Source organism: Myripristis murdjan, chromosome 16 (genome assembly GCF_902150065.1).
Source record: "Myripristis murdjan chromosome 16, fMyrMur1.1, whole genome shotgun sequence".
Taxonomy (NCBI): domain Eukaryota; kingdom Metazoa; phylum Chordata; class Actinopteri; order Holocentriformes; family Holocentridae; genus Myripristis; species Myripristis murdjan.
In genome coordinates, this window is record NC_043995.1 from 32687542 (window position 1) to 32704859 (window position 17318).

At 44.3% G+C, this 17318-nt stretch overlaps 1 protein-coding gene across 1 annotated transcript; it reads right to left on the reverse strand.

Annotated features, from left to right (window-relative positions):
- Positions 1 to 2721: 2721 nt before the first annotated feature.
- On the reverse strand, positions 2722 to 14062 carry cmtm7 (CKLF-like MARVEL transmembrane domain containing 7). The gene is made up of 5 exons (XM_030072864.1): positions 13854 to 14062; positions 11241 to 11417; positions 9243 to 9341; positions 3431 to 3512; positions 2722 to 2863 (listed from the first exon to the last, which is right to left on the reverse strand). The coding sequence occupies exons 1-5, from the start codon at positions 13971 to 13973 to the stop codon at positions 2850 to 2852; spliced, it is 492 nt and encodes a 163-aa protein (XP_029928724.1). The 5' UTR covers positions 13974 to 14062; the 3' UTR covers positions 2722 to 2849.
- Between the last annotated feature and the right edge of the window lie 3256 nt (positions 14063 to 17318).

The following is a 17318-nucleotide window of genomic DNA, read 5'->3' on the forward strand; positions in this document are numbered from 1 at the left end:
GGTGGGTGATATTCTGAGAAAAAAAACGTAGAACTTCTAAGACTGAAGTCGGAAATTTGTAAAAAAAAAAAAAAAAAATTAAAAAAAAAAAAAATTAAAAAAAATAAAAATTGTGAATAAATTCTGAGATTAAAGTTGTAAATTTATGAGGAAAAAACAGAAAAAATGTTTTTCTTTTACTTTTTTTTGGCTTGCTGTGCTTCACGTCTGCAGTTGATGACCTCATCAAATTATACTTTGCAGTCAGATTTAAAGCTTTTAATATCAGGAAATACTTGCTTTTCCAAGTTTCTTCTTGCAAATTAGGGACTTTATAATCTCATAATTATAGAGTTTTTTTCTCATAAGTCTACGCTTTTAATTTCGGAGAGTCTCCGTTTTTCTTGGAATGTCACCCCCCATTCCATGGCTGCACTATTTTTTCACCCCTACAACGGCCCTAGTACGCCGTCGTGCAGGTGAGATTATTTCATCCCACACTGACAGATTTTTTTTTACCTTGTTGGAGGAAGAACAAGATTTAAGAGTTCACTCTGGCTCCAGGCTGCAGTTTGGTGGCAGTGTTGACCGAGCGCCAGGACGCATCGACACAGACACCAGTTTCAGATACTGGGAAGATACCAGTGTAGTTTAGCTCCATCCCAGTGACTTTGAATGTTTGGTTCATTTAATACAACTCCTCCACATTTTCCATGTCATCAAACCATTAATCAAATCCTGAAGATTTCACAACACAGAGTTCATATCGTAGTGGAATGAATGGAAACCAGCAGCTGGAGGAAAGGGAGGAGAAATTATTTGGCAGCTCTAAAATCCCACTGCTCGCTTTGGGAGGAGACGAGAGGAACATTCTGGAGAGAAAACTCATGCAAAAATGCAAAAAAATCACTGGGACGGTGCTTTGAAAACACGGAGCCGTGTTCGATGTGACGGCTGTCAAAGTTCGATCTGTGATGGAGAAAATTCAAGACATGTTACGTTTGATTTCCTCCATGTCAGCTGAGCGTGTTGATATTCATCAACTCAGAATCTGTAAAAGCTTTGACTTCAGTCATCTGAGGCGCTCCTGGCAGTAACACACCGCTGCGCCCAAACAGGAAGATAAAAATACATCATCATTCATATCATAACTGAGTAGAAAAAAGGTCAAATCCAGCAGCCGGATCGTTTCTGTACGCAGCATTTTGATCATTGTGGACCAGCGTAAAGCATCTTTGGCAGAGACAGGCTGGTTCACTACGCTGAGAAATCTGTGAAATATTTAACCATAAAAACAATTTGGACAGCCGAGGCTAGAACTGGGACGCCCTGTTACTGAAATATTTTGTCTTTACAGAGCTAAAACAGAAAATTATCCTTGTTGTTGAGATATTTTGGTGCGGTGATCCCAGACGATCAGACGGTCTTTAATAAAGTCAGCAGATCAGATCAGATATCAGTGTTAGCTACTAATTAAAAATAAATACTTGAAATCTGGAAAACAGGATTTGGTGCGTCAGAATAAAAGGATGCGAGAGCGCGTTAAATACAAAATCTAAAGTATCCTGGAGATATTTGGCATCTCTACTGCCAAATTTAATTTTGCACTGATGATAAAAAGTCAAAGTTATTTCCCCTGATAGCTCAGATGTTGTGACTCTTCTAACTTTTTGGCAAATTAACTAAAATATACATATGACCTACATCCACTTTGTGATTATTTACATGCAGAAGCAAATAACGGAACCATGAGACATCATTTGTGACTCGGGCTTACAAGCAGCACCTGAAGGCAGCACGAGCTCTCTAATAAAAAGGCTGTGAGGTCAACGGTGCGACTCTGCGGCGAAGTTGACCGGCCGGGACGCGGCACTCTCCTCGCTGGAGTTAAAGGTGCAATCCGTACGTGACCGAACGGACAAGACTGTTTTCTGCTCGGCATCCTGCCCACTTTCAGCAGGATGCCGAGCCTCATCTGATTTATATTTATTTATATTCTATTTTATATTTGATCCTTAAATCACGCGAATTTTTTTTCCCCATGAGCACTTAGTCAAGAAATCTGATGTCAATCCAACATCACTGATCTGATGTTGAATATATCATTTTAGCTTTCAGGGTTTTTTCTTACTTTTATTTTATTTTATGTATTTTTTGCAAATTTTTTACTAATGTTCCAGTAATTTTTTTCTGATTTGCTAATTTCACCTTTTTCCCAGCAAATTCACTTAATATTTTATTTATTATTATTATTATTTTTTAGATCTCTGGAGAATTATTCCTCATTTTGCTGAGGATCCCCAAGACCCCCAAGGACCCCTGAGGGTCCCCGGTCCCCACTTTGAAAACCAATAAGCAAGGCTCGCTAGCTGATCACCTTCACTGCTAGTGCCATCAAATCAAAATGAATCCATAGTATTGTAAAATTTAAAAAATAAAATCTGTTTTTCACATAAAAGAGAGGAAATCTGATTGGTTTGTAGCGACGCCACATCAGGGTTTTTTTTTTGGCAAACTCAGATCTTCTCCATAATTTTGTTTCAAAGTTCAGACCAGACCGGCTCGGCGGCACACGGAGGCGGCCGGTAACATTCACTGTCCAAAGAAAAATACCAAAACGAAGCCATGCACACTTTGCCACAACACGGCGGCTGTGGGCGGAGTTAGCGGCGCTGATCCAGACTCCTCCCCTCCTCCTCCTCCTCCCTCAGAGCATCAGCGCCGCTAACTCCGACACGCTCACATCGCCTCCGCACTCGCAAAAATAACACAATCAGAAATCATCCAGGCTGTTGCCGGGCAGAAAAACGAGCGGGACGCAGCGAGATGAGAAACACAGGCGTCCGCTTCCTTCAGGTGTGATCCCGTTTTTACACCGCTGCACCTGCGAGGAGACAAGAAGGGAAGGAAGGAAGGAAGGAAGGAAGGAAGGAAGAGAGGAGACGGTGAAGGACAGAGCGGTAGGGAAAGGAAGAAGGAAAGGAAGGGAAGGGAGGAAGGAGCAAAGAAAAAAGACTTGTTAGACCCGCACTGACGTAAAAAAAAAAAAAAAAAAAAAAAAAAAAGAATCATGTGAATCTCATCCTCAGGACAAAAAGGACGGAGTGATTCGCTGATTTGCTGCTGATTATTTTCGATAAAGCAGACACTCGCCTCTTTGTTGGACACAAACCTCCTGCCCTGCAGCTCCCCCGCTCTCACAAACATAACTGACACATAACTCGGGTTCCACAGAGAACCATCACCAGCTGAAGAACCTCTTTACAAAACAGATTAACCTGCTATCAGAATTATAATCTGTTAATCTCTCATCCCTTCACTTCAAAGCAGCTGTGGCAGGAATCACATCGACGTCACATCAACGTGAAAAATGAAAAATGAAGGTTATGATGTAGAGGTTGATGTTCTGTGTGTGTGTGTGTGTGTGTGTGTGTGTGTGTGTGTGGCGTACCGGTCTGCTGGGAGCCGCAGGTCACTCTGTAGGACGTCCACAGGCTGACGGCCAGCAGGAAGGTTGCGATGAAGCCGAACACCTGCGGGGCGACACGAGGCAACACACACACACACACACACACACACACACACTGATCCTCCATCATGTCTTCACCACTTCATCAGCACACCTGTTGGTTTGGTTTCATCACCTGTTGTGTTGACCGTGAATTCTAAGTAACGGCAGCAACACACACCATTGTCCCGGTTTGTGTTTGTGTTTAGATATTAATATTTAATATTTAATATTTAATATTTAATATTTAATATTTAATATTTAATATTTAATATTTAATATTTAATATTCAGGTTCAGATTCCCATCACTCCTAAGGCAGAAACAGACAAACGTGGTTGTATCAGTTCATTTTATGGCCACTGTCATTACACAGGCTGCAACATTATGTGTGTGTGTGCGTGTGTGTGTGTGTGTGTGTGTGTGTGTCACCCTGTCAGAGGTGTGTTGTTTATATTTCCGCTTCACAGATGGTGCAGGAAAAGAGAAGGTGATGGTGCATTCAAGTGCAACAAGAAATTTGACTATGTGTTGATAATGATGATGTATGGAAACGAGCGACTTCACAAGAACTGACCCAGGAATTACAGAGAAATTTGACTATGTGTTGATAATGATGATCAGGGTTCTAAATTAACACCCGCCAACTCGCCAAATGCGGGTTCAAATTAATTTTGGCGGGTGTTAATAAAAACGTACTAGCCAGTTTGGCCGGTGATGCATGAGGCAATCATGTCAGTCAGAGCCGCTCTACAGTTCTCAGTCATTTAGTCATTGCGCAAATATACTTATTATAATCAGTTTGAAATGATGATTTAAATATCATGAAATGTAACATTACACTGCAATTAACTTTAGTCATCACTCGCCTGTTTGATTATTACTGCTGTGCGCTCGCAGAGGGAGAGAACGATGCTGAAGCCCTCCCCCACAGTTTCAAAAAAATCCTAGAGGAAACCCTGGTCACTCATGCTGTGTGCTTCTTAAAACCTCATTTCTGGCTCCGCCCACACAAGCTCCAGTGGCACAGAGGATAGTGAGTCTGCCTGCAGGAGACCAGGGTTCAACTCCCCGCCTGGGCAAGAGCAACAACACTACACAGCCCACAAACAGCACAGGGCTGCTGATTTAGCACATGTCCAGGCGGTCGCAAGGCAAGCACATCAAAGTTTCTTCAGAAACTTTACAAAGTCTTGGAAATTACCAGAATGAAAAAGAAATGAAATGTTTGCACTTTCTGTGTATATTTTGTTGTACTTTCTGTGCATTTTTCATGCCAACGATGTTAATAAAATGATCAAATGCATTCAGTGGCACTCATAATCTCTCTTATTTTCACCGGAAAAAATTTGGCTAGTGGAAATTCTAATTGGCTGGTAACTTTAGAAAGTTACCAGCCACATTGGCTGGTGATCAAAAAAGTTAATTTAGAACCCTGATGATGATGTATGGAAACGAGCGACTTCACAAGAACCGACCCAAGAATTACAGAGAAATTTGACTATGTGTTGATAATGATGATGTAACATGTATGGAAAACGAGCGACTTCACAAGAACTGACCCAAGAATTACAGAGAAATTTCTGAAAAGTTACGCAAATATTACAAAACAGAAAAGTTAACCCTCCTGTTATGTTGACATCTTTTATGTTTGTGGTCAATTTGACCCCTGTAGTTTAAACTTCCACAAAATTATTATAACTAAAATTGTTATCAAGTTTATGTGTCAAGTACTTTGTTTCTTTTTTTGATTACCTAAGTAGCCCTTTGAATAAAACATAACTCCCTCCAACCCCCACTTATACATCCAGTATTCCTATTAGGCGACAATGGAAAAATATGCAAATCACCATAAAATCTCACTGATTGATCTAAAATTGGAAAGAAATTTAAACTTTTGGTGTTTTAATGGCTTTATATTATTTCTAAGTACAGATTTTTGTTATTTATAACCGATGCGTTACAAAGTGTGTACAGGACATTGAAAACATATCATCATGTGAATTTCATCTTTACCCGGTAGTGCCCATTACATTAGGAAAACTCATTAAATATGAAGCAAAAAAAATGATGTTAATCATTTATTTAGAGACGTTAAACATTGGCTGGGGTCAAATTGACCCCAAACATAATAGGAGGGTTAAAAAAGTCCAACAGCAAGATAAGAAAAAGGAAAACGGACATGTATCCTGTGTGTGAGGGAGAGGAGGAGGAGGAAGAGCGCCGCCTCGGACCGCAAGATGCTGGGGGGCACATTTTTTTCCTAGCATGGTGACGGTGTTCATTCCATCTCCATTTTAGGAAAACAAAAAGTCGACGCGGGCGTGTAGCTCAGCCGGGGGGAACTTGAATGTTGTGTTTCCAAACCACAGCAGACAGATGTTTTCTACTGGCTTCTACTGTCGTCTACTCTCACCTGTGGCCGAGTGACGCACCACAGCTCAGAAACTGCAGCTTTACGTGTCGCCGAGCAGCACTCAAACGCACCGAGTGGAAAGAAGACGGAGCTGCTGAGGGGATTTTCTGTGTGTGTGTGTGTGTGTGTGTGTGTGTCTGTGTGTGTGTGTGTGTGTCATCAGCGAGGCGAGCACACACCCACTTCCTCTGTGCTTATTTCCTCTGAGGAGGACGGGGAGGTGGAACATGGGGGGGGGGCGATGGGACACAGGAAGGACCAGAGCTGGTTTCTGTGCCCTCGAGGAAGAGCTCTCACTCTGCCTCTGTTTCCAGGACCTGCAGCTGCCGGCAGAGTCCGCTCTCTGTGGACGGCCGGTCACATGGAGCGGCCACGCAGCTTTTAAAAAGCCAAATGACATCACATCAGACTTATCTGAGAGGATAAAAACGAATTTTCATATCAACAATCATCAATCGTGAGCCGAGGCGATATCAGACCAAATTAAAGTGGAACCTCACGCCTGTTACTGAAACCCTTCAGCGTCATTCTCCTGTCTTTTCTCTTCATGTTGTTGATCAAACTGCTCGTCACCTCTGAAATCATTTTGCTCTGTGCACTGACAAAAAAAACTCCATCTACGTATCGAACACGAACGGCGTTGAATAATTTTTAATTCAGTTCCAAGACGCAGATTTCATCTTTGCCATCCTTTCATATTGTGCATACATCATCATGCTGCTGTTCCCCTGCACACAGACATGCTGTGATGTGTATATTTTTACACTTTTATTCATATTTATAGGTAATACGCCTTTCCTTCTTGCCTTACTGTACGTTTATTGTCATCAGTTTGTTCTATTTTTATTCATTTTCTGTTTTTTCCTGTATTCCTGATTATTATTTCCTGCTGCAGCTGCAGGGGTTATTAAAGTCTAAATGTGGAGCCTCATGTGACTCTGCCTCTTACTGTCTAAATGAAAGAATGCGATATTACTGATAAGCATTTCCACTTACAGGAACTCGTGTTTTCAATGCACCCAACACATTTACCCACAATTCCCAGCATCTGTGCTGCCGAGTGCCGATCTCGGACGCTCCGATGCTGCGAGTCCAGCATCGTCAGTGTGTTCTTTCACTTTTCCTCCCTGAGGTTTTTTCACAGGTCGACCAGCAGAGGGCGCCACCGATGGCCAAATGAGGAGCCCAGCTCCCGGCGAGGCGGCCGCACAGAGCGCCATTCACTCCGGATTACATAACCTGACTCTGACTGGCATGTTGCCTTATTTAGCACCGAGTGATTCATCCTGTGAAGCACAAATGATCTTTGGTGGAAACCATTTCACCAGCAGGGCCTGTAACGCTCAGACTGGGCAGCATGGAGGCCGCAGGATCCCTTCGCTTAACTTCAACACGACGGGACTCTGAGTGACACCTGAGCTCTCTGGAGACAGAAACTCAACTTAAAGTGCAGAAATCCAGTTTTCTGGAGGATTTGAGCCCAGATGCAGATGTTTGTGAAGGACACCGCCTCCATTTTCTACCTCAGTTTAAAAACAGTGACGGGATTCAGTCCTGGCATTAAAAACTCATTAAGGGGCGGGGTGTGTGTGTGTGTGTGGGGGGGGGGGGGGGGGGGGGGGGGGGGGGGTGCTCAGGGTAATGAAAGGTAAAAATAAGGACATAATGAGGGTTTTCTGTGTCATAGTGGACCAAAAGCCTGTATGTCATGTCTCCTCTACAGACGATGAAGTAAAACAGAGAAAATATTCATGACGATTAAACATATCTCATGATGTCGAGCTGGCCTCGTTTTAAAGCCGTGTGAGAAGAGACGTGTGTCTTTCTGTCCTCGACCGCGGGAAACGCTTCACTTTGTCTTCGCTTCACTCAAAAACACAGAAATCAGAAACGCAGCAGCTGCAGCGACGATGCTGCGCGCGAGAGAGGGAGCAGGGGAACAACGAGACGGCGAAATATCGAGACGTCAATACAGACGATCCGGTATCGACACAGCAGCAGGCACCTTGAAAAATAAAGGCAAAATGCACACAAATAAGCCATCAGGTGGCAGGACGGGCCCAATGCATCGTTAGTTTTTTAATTTTTTTGCCAACGCAGACAGTCGGGATAAACTGTGAGGCAGATCTGATGGGTAACACTTCACTAACTACATTAATCCCAAATTATGTTTTCAATATATAGAATTAATCCAGAGCGTCAGAGTCAGACGTCAAATCCGGTCAGAATAACTACAGAAACAGCCCATCTTCTCGCTGACGTCTCATATCGAGGCATCAGGATTAAACGGGGTTTCATAACGAGCTAAAAACACCTTGGAGTTGGTTTAATTCCCGTTTCCAAACCGATTTATGACATGAACATCAGTTTCCTCTGTGAAAAAAAGGATTTGTGCTTATATTTTCCGTCCATGTGCACTGTTTCCTCTGCTGATCGGCCCTTTCATGTGTTACTGCACCGAAAGTTCCTCATATGGTTTTTAATCTCATGCATTTTCATTTTTTCTGTAACTGCAGGCTGATTTTAAAGCACTGGCCAGGGGCAGCAGAAGAAACCCAGCCTGTTAGTGTGCATTCTCCCCGAATAATAAACCAATAAATAAATAAACTGATAAGTGCTCACACAATTAGGTAATAAGGTCATAAATACACAATTATCACAACACTTCTCTATCGCTAAATGTTTCAAATCAGCAAACGGACTGAGGCGTCGCGGGGCCTCAGGTGATGCAGGTGAACCTGCTGGTTTCACAGCTCAGCTCCTCTCAGGCACTTTGCTTGTATTTGTGCGGACGGGTCGAAGCGGCGCAGAGCTCTTTACACAACGTCTCATTCCTGCGTCACGCCGAGAAAAAACAATTAGATCTGCTTCTTTTTCAACAGAAAAGAGAACAAAAGAAAAGAGGAACTCGCTGTAGAAACACGAGTGGCCACGCATTCCTCCTTACATCTGCTGCCATGTGTGCTGCACTTTCATCATCAGTGTGTGTGTGTGTGTGTGTGTGTGTGTGTGTGTGTGTGTGGTCTCTGTGTAGTGACAGTGGAAGTCTCTTTACTCTCAGTATTGACTTGTTGTTGGTGTGTTTGAAGGCCGCCGTGCCCTGCAGCGCTGTCTGTCTGCACACAGAAACGCTGCAGAAACACCTTTTAAACTTTTATTCTTGTGTTTCTGTTTAATTTATTCTGTTGTTTTGGAGTTTTGCAGTTTCCCCGTCTAAACCCGCCTCTCACCGTCTCCATGACAGAACGCCACATCAAATTGCATTTCCACTCACGGCAACTTTAAGTTTGTTGCATCCACACATTTACCCACAACTCCCGCCCTCTGAGCGACTACGTACCGCCCCGGCGACGAGCTCGGACCAGCCGCCGCTCTTAATGGCGGCCACGATGGAGGCGATGAAGACCAGGATGGTCCCGACGGCGTAGTGCAGGAACTCCTGAAAGCAAGATAACGTCGGAGTGAGCGACCTTTCAAACAGCACTGCTCACAAACTGAAACCACAAGCCACTAACATACCAAACACAAAAAACAACATCCCCAACAAAAACAAACAGAAAATAAAAAATACAAAAATGCAAGTGTGCTACATAAAACTCAAAGTCACTGAAATGAATTTAATTATTAATTCAGTTGTTTAATCTTACTAGTATTTATTTAATATTATTTAATTACCATGTAATTGTTTTTGCATGTCATCTCATTTTGGTAAAATTCAAGTTTTGTTTTTTTGGGGTTTTTTTGCTAATTTCACCTTTGTTCCAAGCAAATTCACATGATTTCCTTCACACACATGGGAGAGAGGTGATGAGTAAGTTTGCAAGAAATGACCTGAAAACAATTAAATTATTTAAAAAATGTACAGAAAATAACTTCAGTGTCACTTCCTCACGTCCACCTGTTGTACTGGACTGCATTATACTGAGAGGTGTTTCCATTTTTTTGTCCTCCGTATTTATATAACATGAAGTGGGACAGAATATCGGAAACAGCTGTCAGTAAAGTGCAGTCCAGTCCAACAGCAGCACTAACTATGAGCTCAATGCCAAACACACAAGTGAATGAACACCTCTGTTACCGTGACAACAAAACAAGCTGAGCATTAGAGGCAGCAGGAGAGGAAACTGTATGGCACAACAGCTGGATTAGATTGGATTAGATTGGATTAGCCTGTTCAGGTGGAGTTGATACAGTGACACTGAGTGTGTATCGTCTCTGTACAAAAGAGTGAAATCTGCCTGCAGAGGGGAGGAAGTGCCAGTTCAGCCAAACGGTGCTGCAGGTGCTGGAAAGCAGATGTGGCACGACGACGAAAACCGGCTGGTGAGCTGCCGCGCTTCCTGCAGGCGAGCTTGTCGCTTCCGCTGCTCCTGCGCCGCTTGACGCAGCAGAGACGCAGCAAAGCGCTCAGCGAGGCGACGCTCGTCTTAACGCCGTGTGTGTGGGTTTTTTTTTGGTTTTTTTTTAAGGTATTCAGTTTTATTGCAGTTTATTTTTAGCCGTGCATGCAAATGGCTTAACCTCCAGAAGAAGTGATGTCATAAGCAGCTGTGCACATCTGCAGACTGTTGGAGCACTGAGCCAGCGGTGGAGAGCACACACACACACACACACACGCACTCTTTTTTTTGCCTATAGCAAAAATGAACAGGATTTTTAGACGCCTGTTGTTTTGTTCTGCAAAAATGTGAAATCAGAAGTAAGAAATAAGATGTGATAAAGTTTTTACTTGTTTCCAGACATTACGCAACTGCGCACCGAGTGTTAAAAAGTGCTCCTCTGACAGCCGCGGCCCGCCAGAATAACCCCGCCCTGTCTCAATCCCATGATGCAGCGGAAGAGAAAACAGGGCAAGGTCAGAGGCGAGTGCATGACCGGAGCTCGGCCGGTCAGAGTGCATCACCGCGCTCAGCTCAGTCACAGTCCATTATTAGCATGGGATGGAATGAGCTGCAGGCAACAGGAAGTCAAACAGCTCTGATTAATAAATTCAGAATCCAAGAGCAGCAAAATATCCCATTCTGAGCAGGGTGGGAAGAAAGTGATTCACTAAAGTATTGCATAATTTTTAGTAAAGATACTGGTATCGTATGAAACTAGACAACCTAAGGAATCCAGCTGTCTGAATGAAAATGGGTTCTCTGAGCAGCCATGGCTCTCCCCTCTGCAGACACGCCCACCTTCTGCTAATCCCATGCACTTTGGGCCACAAACCCTGTTTTGGAGAAATGTCTGTTGAACTGTCACTGAATGAGCGAGTGAAGAGGAAGGAGAAGTCGAGGAAAAGCAGAAGAGGAAGAGTTTGGCGAGCGGCGGCGAGCGGCGGCTTCCTGCTTACCGTCAGTGTCCAGTTGATGCAGGGGATTTTGCTCTGCAGCCTGAACACGTACATGAGGTAAAAGATGAGGAAGGCGATGAGGAACCACAAGGTCACGACCTCGAAGTAGCGGAAGGCGGACAGGTCGGTCCAGCCGCGAGCGCAGTGGACGCACAGGAAGGCGATGAGCAAGGCAACCTGGGAAAAACACACACAGCAGTGTCAAGTGAAGAGTCATGAAGGAGCTGATCCATCACAGCCAGCATGAAGGAACTGTTTTCCTCCGCATTTCTTGTTTGAGTCGAGTGTTTTCACATGAGCTCCTGTCAAAAAACAACACAAGAACAAAAACAACAAAATCAACGTAACTTTCGTGATGATTTCGAATGAATAAAGACCATTTTTCTAAAGGAGATAAACATCTCATTTCTCGTTATTGTCCTATTTGAACTGGAAAGTAGATCCAGCAGGTGGCGTCTGTGGCGACTTCCACATAATAACCTTGCACCAGGAAGAAACCACCTGATATATAATTATGTTGAAAAAAATGGGTACCAGGATTTGTTGTTTGTTATACTGTCATAAACTTGTTTGTTTGTGTTGTTTCTTCCTGGCACAAAGTTACAACGCCGACGTTTCCTATAGACACCACCTGCCGGATCTACTTTCCAGTTCAAATAGGAAAATAACAAGAAAAAGAGATTCAAGAAATGTTTAATTTCCTTAAAAATGGGAACCGGGACTTGTTTTGACCCCGCCCACCACGGCCACACGACCACGCCCACTCCCAACAACGCTGTCTCGAATTCCGCTTATCCTCATGTGGGCGCCCCCTGCTGGCAAAAATGAATCAAACCCGTTTCCGGATCAGTTTGGTGAGAAGCGGCTGACACATCACCCGTCTGAATCTGGGCTCTAACTCGCCGAGACGGTGAAACGGCATCTATTTTCCTCGCCGGGCAGCTTTGAATTGATTCATCTTTATTTTCCGAACCGATCCAAAAAACAGATAACCAGATACACAAAAAAATCTGACTAAACTAAACAAACAGTCGACATGTAGAAACCACACATCATGTGTTTGAGAAGGAAGCAGAAAGTTGATCTGGTCCTGATCCCTCCTTCAAATATCAAATCACTCAATAATATATATATATATATATATATATATATATTATATATATATACATGTAAAGCACTTTGTGCTACATTTCATGTATGAAAAGTGCTCTACAAATAAAGATTGATTGATTTATATATATATATATATATATATATATATATATATATATATATATATACACTACTCACAAAAAGTTAGGGATATTCGGCTTTCGGGTGAAATTTCAGGATGAATCAAAAATGCATTATAACCTTTCCAGGTGAACTTAATGTGACCTTCTGTAAACTTTTGAATGCACATGTCCAACTGTTCAATGTTTCAGTACTTTTTGCACAAGTTGCTGTTCTCTAACAAGGAGTTTAACGGCAAAATTCACATCAGGTGTTTGATGCTCCAGCTCATGGAGGTCGTATCATTAGGGAACGGCTGCTGGAGACTGGGGTACCTCAGATGGAGTGGCCTGCACTTTCTCCAGACCTGAATCCCATAGAAAACCTATGGGATCAGCTGAGTCGCCGTGTAGAGGCTCGGAGCTCTGTACCCCAGAACCTCAATGTCCTGAGGGCCGCCCTTCAAGAAGAGTGGGATGCCATGCCTCAGCAGACAATAAGTCGACTTGTGAACAGCATGAGACACTGACATTTTTTGTTGTGGTATACCCACCACTGTTGTTGGCTTTTGTTTCAAGAAATTGTTTGAGATGAGGAAATCACCAGTGTATGCTTCTACTTAAATGCCCTACTTTCATGATATAATATCACTGTAGCGTGAACATTTTACATTTTCCATAAATTTCACCCAAAAGCCAAATATCCCTAACTTTTTGTGAGTAGTGTATATATATATACACACACACACACACATACACACCCATGTATACATATGGACATATAGAGAGATATAGATATAGATAGATACATATAGATATATACAGGGGTGCCGCCAGGGATTTTGGGCCCCATGAAAAGAAATCTTATTGGGCCCCTGTATAGCCGGACAACAGGCAAACCTTTTTATTTCAGGCCTTAAATACTGAAGATGATAAAAACAGAAGGGAGAAAACACATTCAGGCATGTTTTTCCAGCTCCTGTGTTTTCTACGTGTCCGTTCATAACTATTTGTAGCTGCATATGAACTTTCTTTAAGTTAACACACGTTGTTCTGGCCACACCGAGGCTGTGGACCGGAGCTGAGCGGACATGTAGATGCTGTTAGGAGCTGAGCGGACAGCGGGCTGATTTCCTTGAACAGGAAACACTAATCAGCCTTAGAATAAACAATTACAACAGCAGCAGCAGCAGCAGCACGGTGAACCACTCAAGCACTCAGTAGTTTCCTGAATTATAAAAATTGAAAACTGAAAAGCAGCATCAACACTGACAAAACGCAAAAGTATCAAAGCCAACTGTAAAACATATTTTTACGTGTTTAATGTTTTCCCTGGCAGCAGAAGCCCCGGGCCCTGCCCGGCCCCCCGGCCCCCCGGCCCCCGGCAGCGGCGGCTCCTCACCAGCTGTGCGATCTTGAGGAGTCCCGGCACGGAGCGCGTGTAGCCCAGGTTGAGCAGGCCGTCCGAGCCGCCGCTCGTTGTTGTTGTTGTTGTTGTTGTTGTGATGACGGTGTGAGACATGCTGCCCGCGCGCCCAGCCAGCACCCAGAGAACCTCGACGAGTCAGACTCCTGCAGGGCGGACAGACTGGGACCGACTGCCTCCGCCCGGGTCCGGCTCACAGTAAAACCGCCCCGCTCCCCGCTTCCGCTCAAACCTTTAGCAATAAAAGCCACAAGTCGAGAGCTTCCTGCCGCTCCCGCAGCGCGGCTTCATTAGAGCTGCACCGGGGCTGCGTCTGTGGTCAGATGGCTGTGAGTCACAACTTTTGAAACCTGAGCAGAAAGATGAAAGGGAAATGAGCAACTTAGCACAAAAATGATCAGAAAACAGGGCAGAAAAAAGGAAAAAGAAAAAGAAAGCATTAAAACAGAAGAAAATTAACTGAAAATTGCCCTGAAAGTAAGTAAAAAAAAAAATCCAGAAAAATTGGCCAAAAAAGAAAATATTTTTCCCTAAAAATTAATATAAAATATATAATTGTAATAATTATTTTATTTCATCATTTTCATTTATTTATCATTTCCATGTCCTGCTTGATGAGGAGGCTGTGAGGCTGAACTGCCGCAGACTGAGAGCTGAACACAACATCACAGACTCGCCTCCAGGCACTCGCCACCAGACGCCTCAGATGCCTCCAGATGCATCCAGACACCTCCAGGCACTCACCTCCAGATGCCACCAGACGCCTCAGACGCATCCAGACACCTCCAGGCGCTCACCTCCAGATGCCTCCAAACGCCTCCAGGCGCTCACCTCCAGATGCCTCCAGATGCCTCCAGACGCCTCAGATGCCTCCAAACGCCTCCAGACGCCTCAGATGCCTCCAAACGCCTCCAGACGCCTCAGATGCCTCCAAACGCCTCCAGACGCCTCCAGATGCCTCCAGACGCTCGCCTCCAGATTCCTCCAGGCGCTCACCTCCAGATGCCTCCAAACGCCTCCAGACGCCTCCAGACGCTCACCTCCAAACGCCTCCAGACGCCTCCAGAAGCTCGCCTCCAGACGCTTCAGGCGCTCACCTCCAGACGCCTCCAGATGCCTCAGGCGCTCACCTCCAAACGCCTCCAGAAGCTCGCCTCCAGATTCCTCCAGGCGCTCACCTCCAGATGCCTCCAGATGCCTCAGGCGCTCACCTCCAAACGCCTCCAGAAGCTCGCCTCCAGATTCCTCCAGGCGCTCACCTCCAGATGCCTCCAGATGCCTCCAAACACCTCCAGACGCCTCAGGCGCTCACCTCCAGATGCCTCCAGACGCTCGCCTCCAGATGCCTCCAGACGCTCGCCTCCAGATGCCTCCAGACGTTCGCCTCCAGATGCCTCCAGACGCTCGCCTCCAGATGCCTCCAGACACCTCCAGATGTTCGCCTCCAGATGCCTCCAGACGTTTGCCTCCAGATGCCTCCAGACGTTCGCCTCCAGACGCCTTCAGATGCCTCCAGACACTCACCTCCCTGCGCCTCCAGACACCTCCAGACGCCCACTGACAGGACAGACTGGAGATAAACATCTGAACAAGGAAAGAGAAAACCTCCTTCACATCTTCAGATACACAGAAATGAGCCCAGAAGTTTAAATACACTTCTGGGCCACCACCACCACAGGAAAAAAAAAACCCTCAGTGCTAACAGAGGTTCAGTGGAACAAACACCTCTGGTCCTAAATCTGTAGTAAACAGGAAGTGGGCGTGGCCGTTAGATAGATTAGATAGATAGATATACTTTATTGATCCCAACCAGGGAAATTCTGTTATGTTCATGATGAGGATCTGCACTGATAAAAATCTAACCACCATTTTCATTTATTTATTTATTTATCGTTTCCATGTCCTGCTTGATGAGGAGGCTGTGAGGCTGAACTACCGCAGACTGAGAGCCGAACACAACATCACAGACTCGCCTCCAGACGCGTCCAGTTCAGACTGGAGACAAACATCTGGACAAGGAAACACAGAGAAAGCCTCCTTCACATCTTCAGATACACACAAGTGTAAATACACACTGGAAACCCCCCCTCCCTCCACCACCACCACAGGAAAAAAAACCTCAGTGCTAACAGAGGTTCAATGGAACAGCTCTGGTCCTAAATCTGTAATAAACAGGAAGTGGGCATGGCCGTCAGAGGACACCCCATATGACTCCATTTTGGAGAAACTACAATAAACAGCAGTGGGCGTGGCCTGGGAGGAAGTGGGCGTGGTCCAAACAGTGTGAGACGTCCATATGTTGTTCCTGAGCTGCAGACAAACCTGGTGTCAAAATCCTGTTCCGCTGATCCACTGGGAGCGTCTCAGGCTGGTCGAGACGGCGGCATGCCTGTTGTCTGCTAATCAGAAGGTTGCTGGTTTGATTCCCCCACTCCTCCAGATCTTTAAGTGTCCTTGAGCCAGACACTGAACCCCTAACCCAGTGGTTCTCAGATAATTTTCATTAATGTTCCCCTTTAAAAAATTTTCCCAGTCCAGTTGGTCCTGACCAGGTGAGCCTCCTGTGGTCAGAGGGTCAGTCCAGCTCCATCAGGGTGAACCAACAACCTGATGCTGAGCAGATTCTCTTGTTTGTGTTTCTGCTTCTTCTTCTCTTCTTCCTCCTTGTTTCCAGCTTCAACCACTGATCCACTTTCTGGATTTGTTTGGTCTCGCCTTTATCGTCATGGCACAAATACAAAGAAATCAGCAGCACTAATCCTGATCAGGGCAGTTAACAAGACGGTTCAAATGGAAAACGAGCAAAAAATAAAACTAAAATAAATATCAAATCAGAAATACTTTACTGCTCCCCAAGGGGAAACTGGGTCAGCTGCAGTTGCTCAGATTCTCAAGAAAAGATTAAATATGTGCTTTACATGTTTTAACGTATGTGCAGTGTATATGAAGTTGAGTCCAAAGTTTAAGTCTCAATATGTGCATTAATCCTTCAAAATATTACAACTATAAATGAGCATGTGTAAAAAAAATAAATACTGTTAAAAGAATGGGTATTGCTCTTAAACACAAATAAATGCCTTCAATTTCTTCTGTTTAAGTTACAAGTTATATTAATTAAACTAATTAAGTAAAGTCAGTTATATTTCCCAGAGACAGGGAAATCGTTTACCTGAAAATACTTAGTAAATCGGTAATAAGTTGAATTTACAATGATGGAGGCCAGACGTGGGAGTTTGAGGCGAGCACTTGAACGCAGCACAAACCCCAGCGCCGCGTTATGGTGTTTATTAATAAAAATAATAAGCAACAGAGTTTACAAAGTGCAAAGTGCTTTGACAGACATGATGACAGCAGAACAATCAGAAAGTAGAAATTAAAAAACTAATAGATAAAAACAGAAACAAGCAAACCAAAGCGCAGGTAAAACCCAGATTTTAGGTT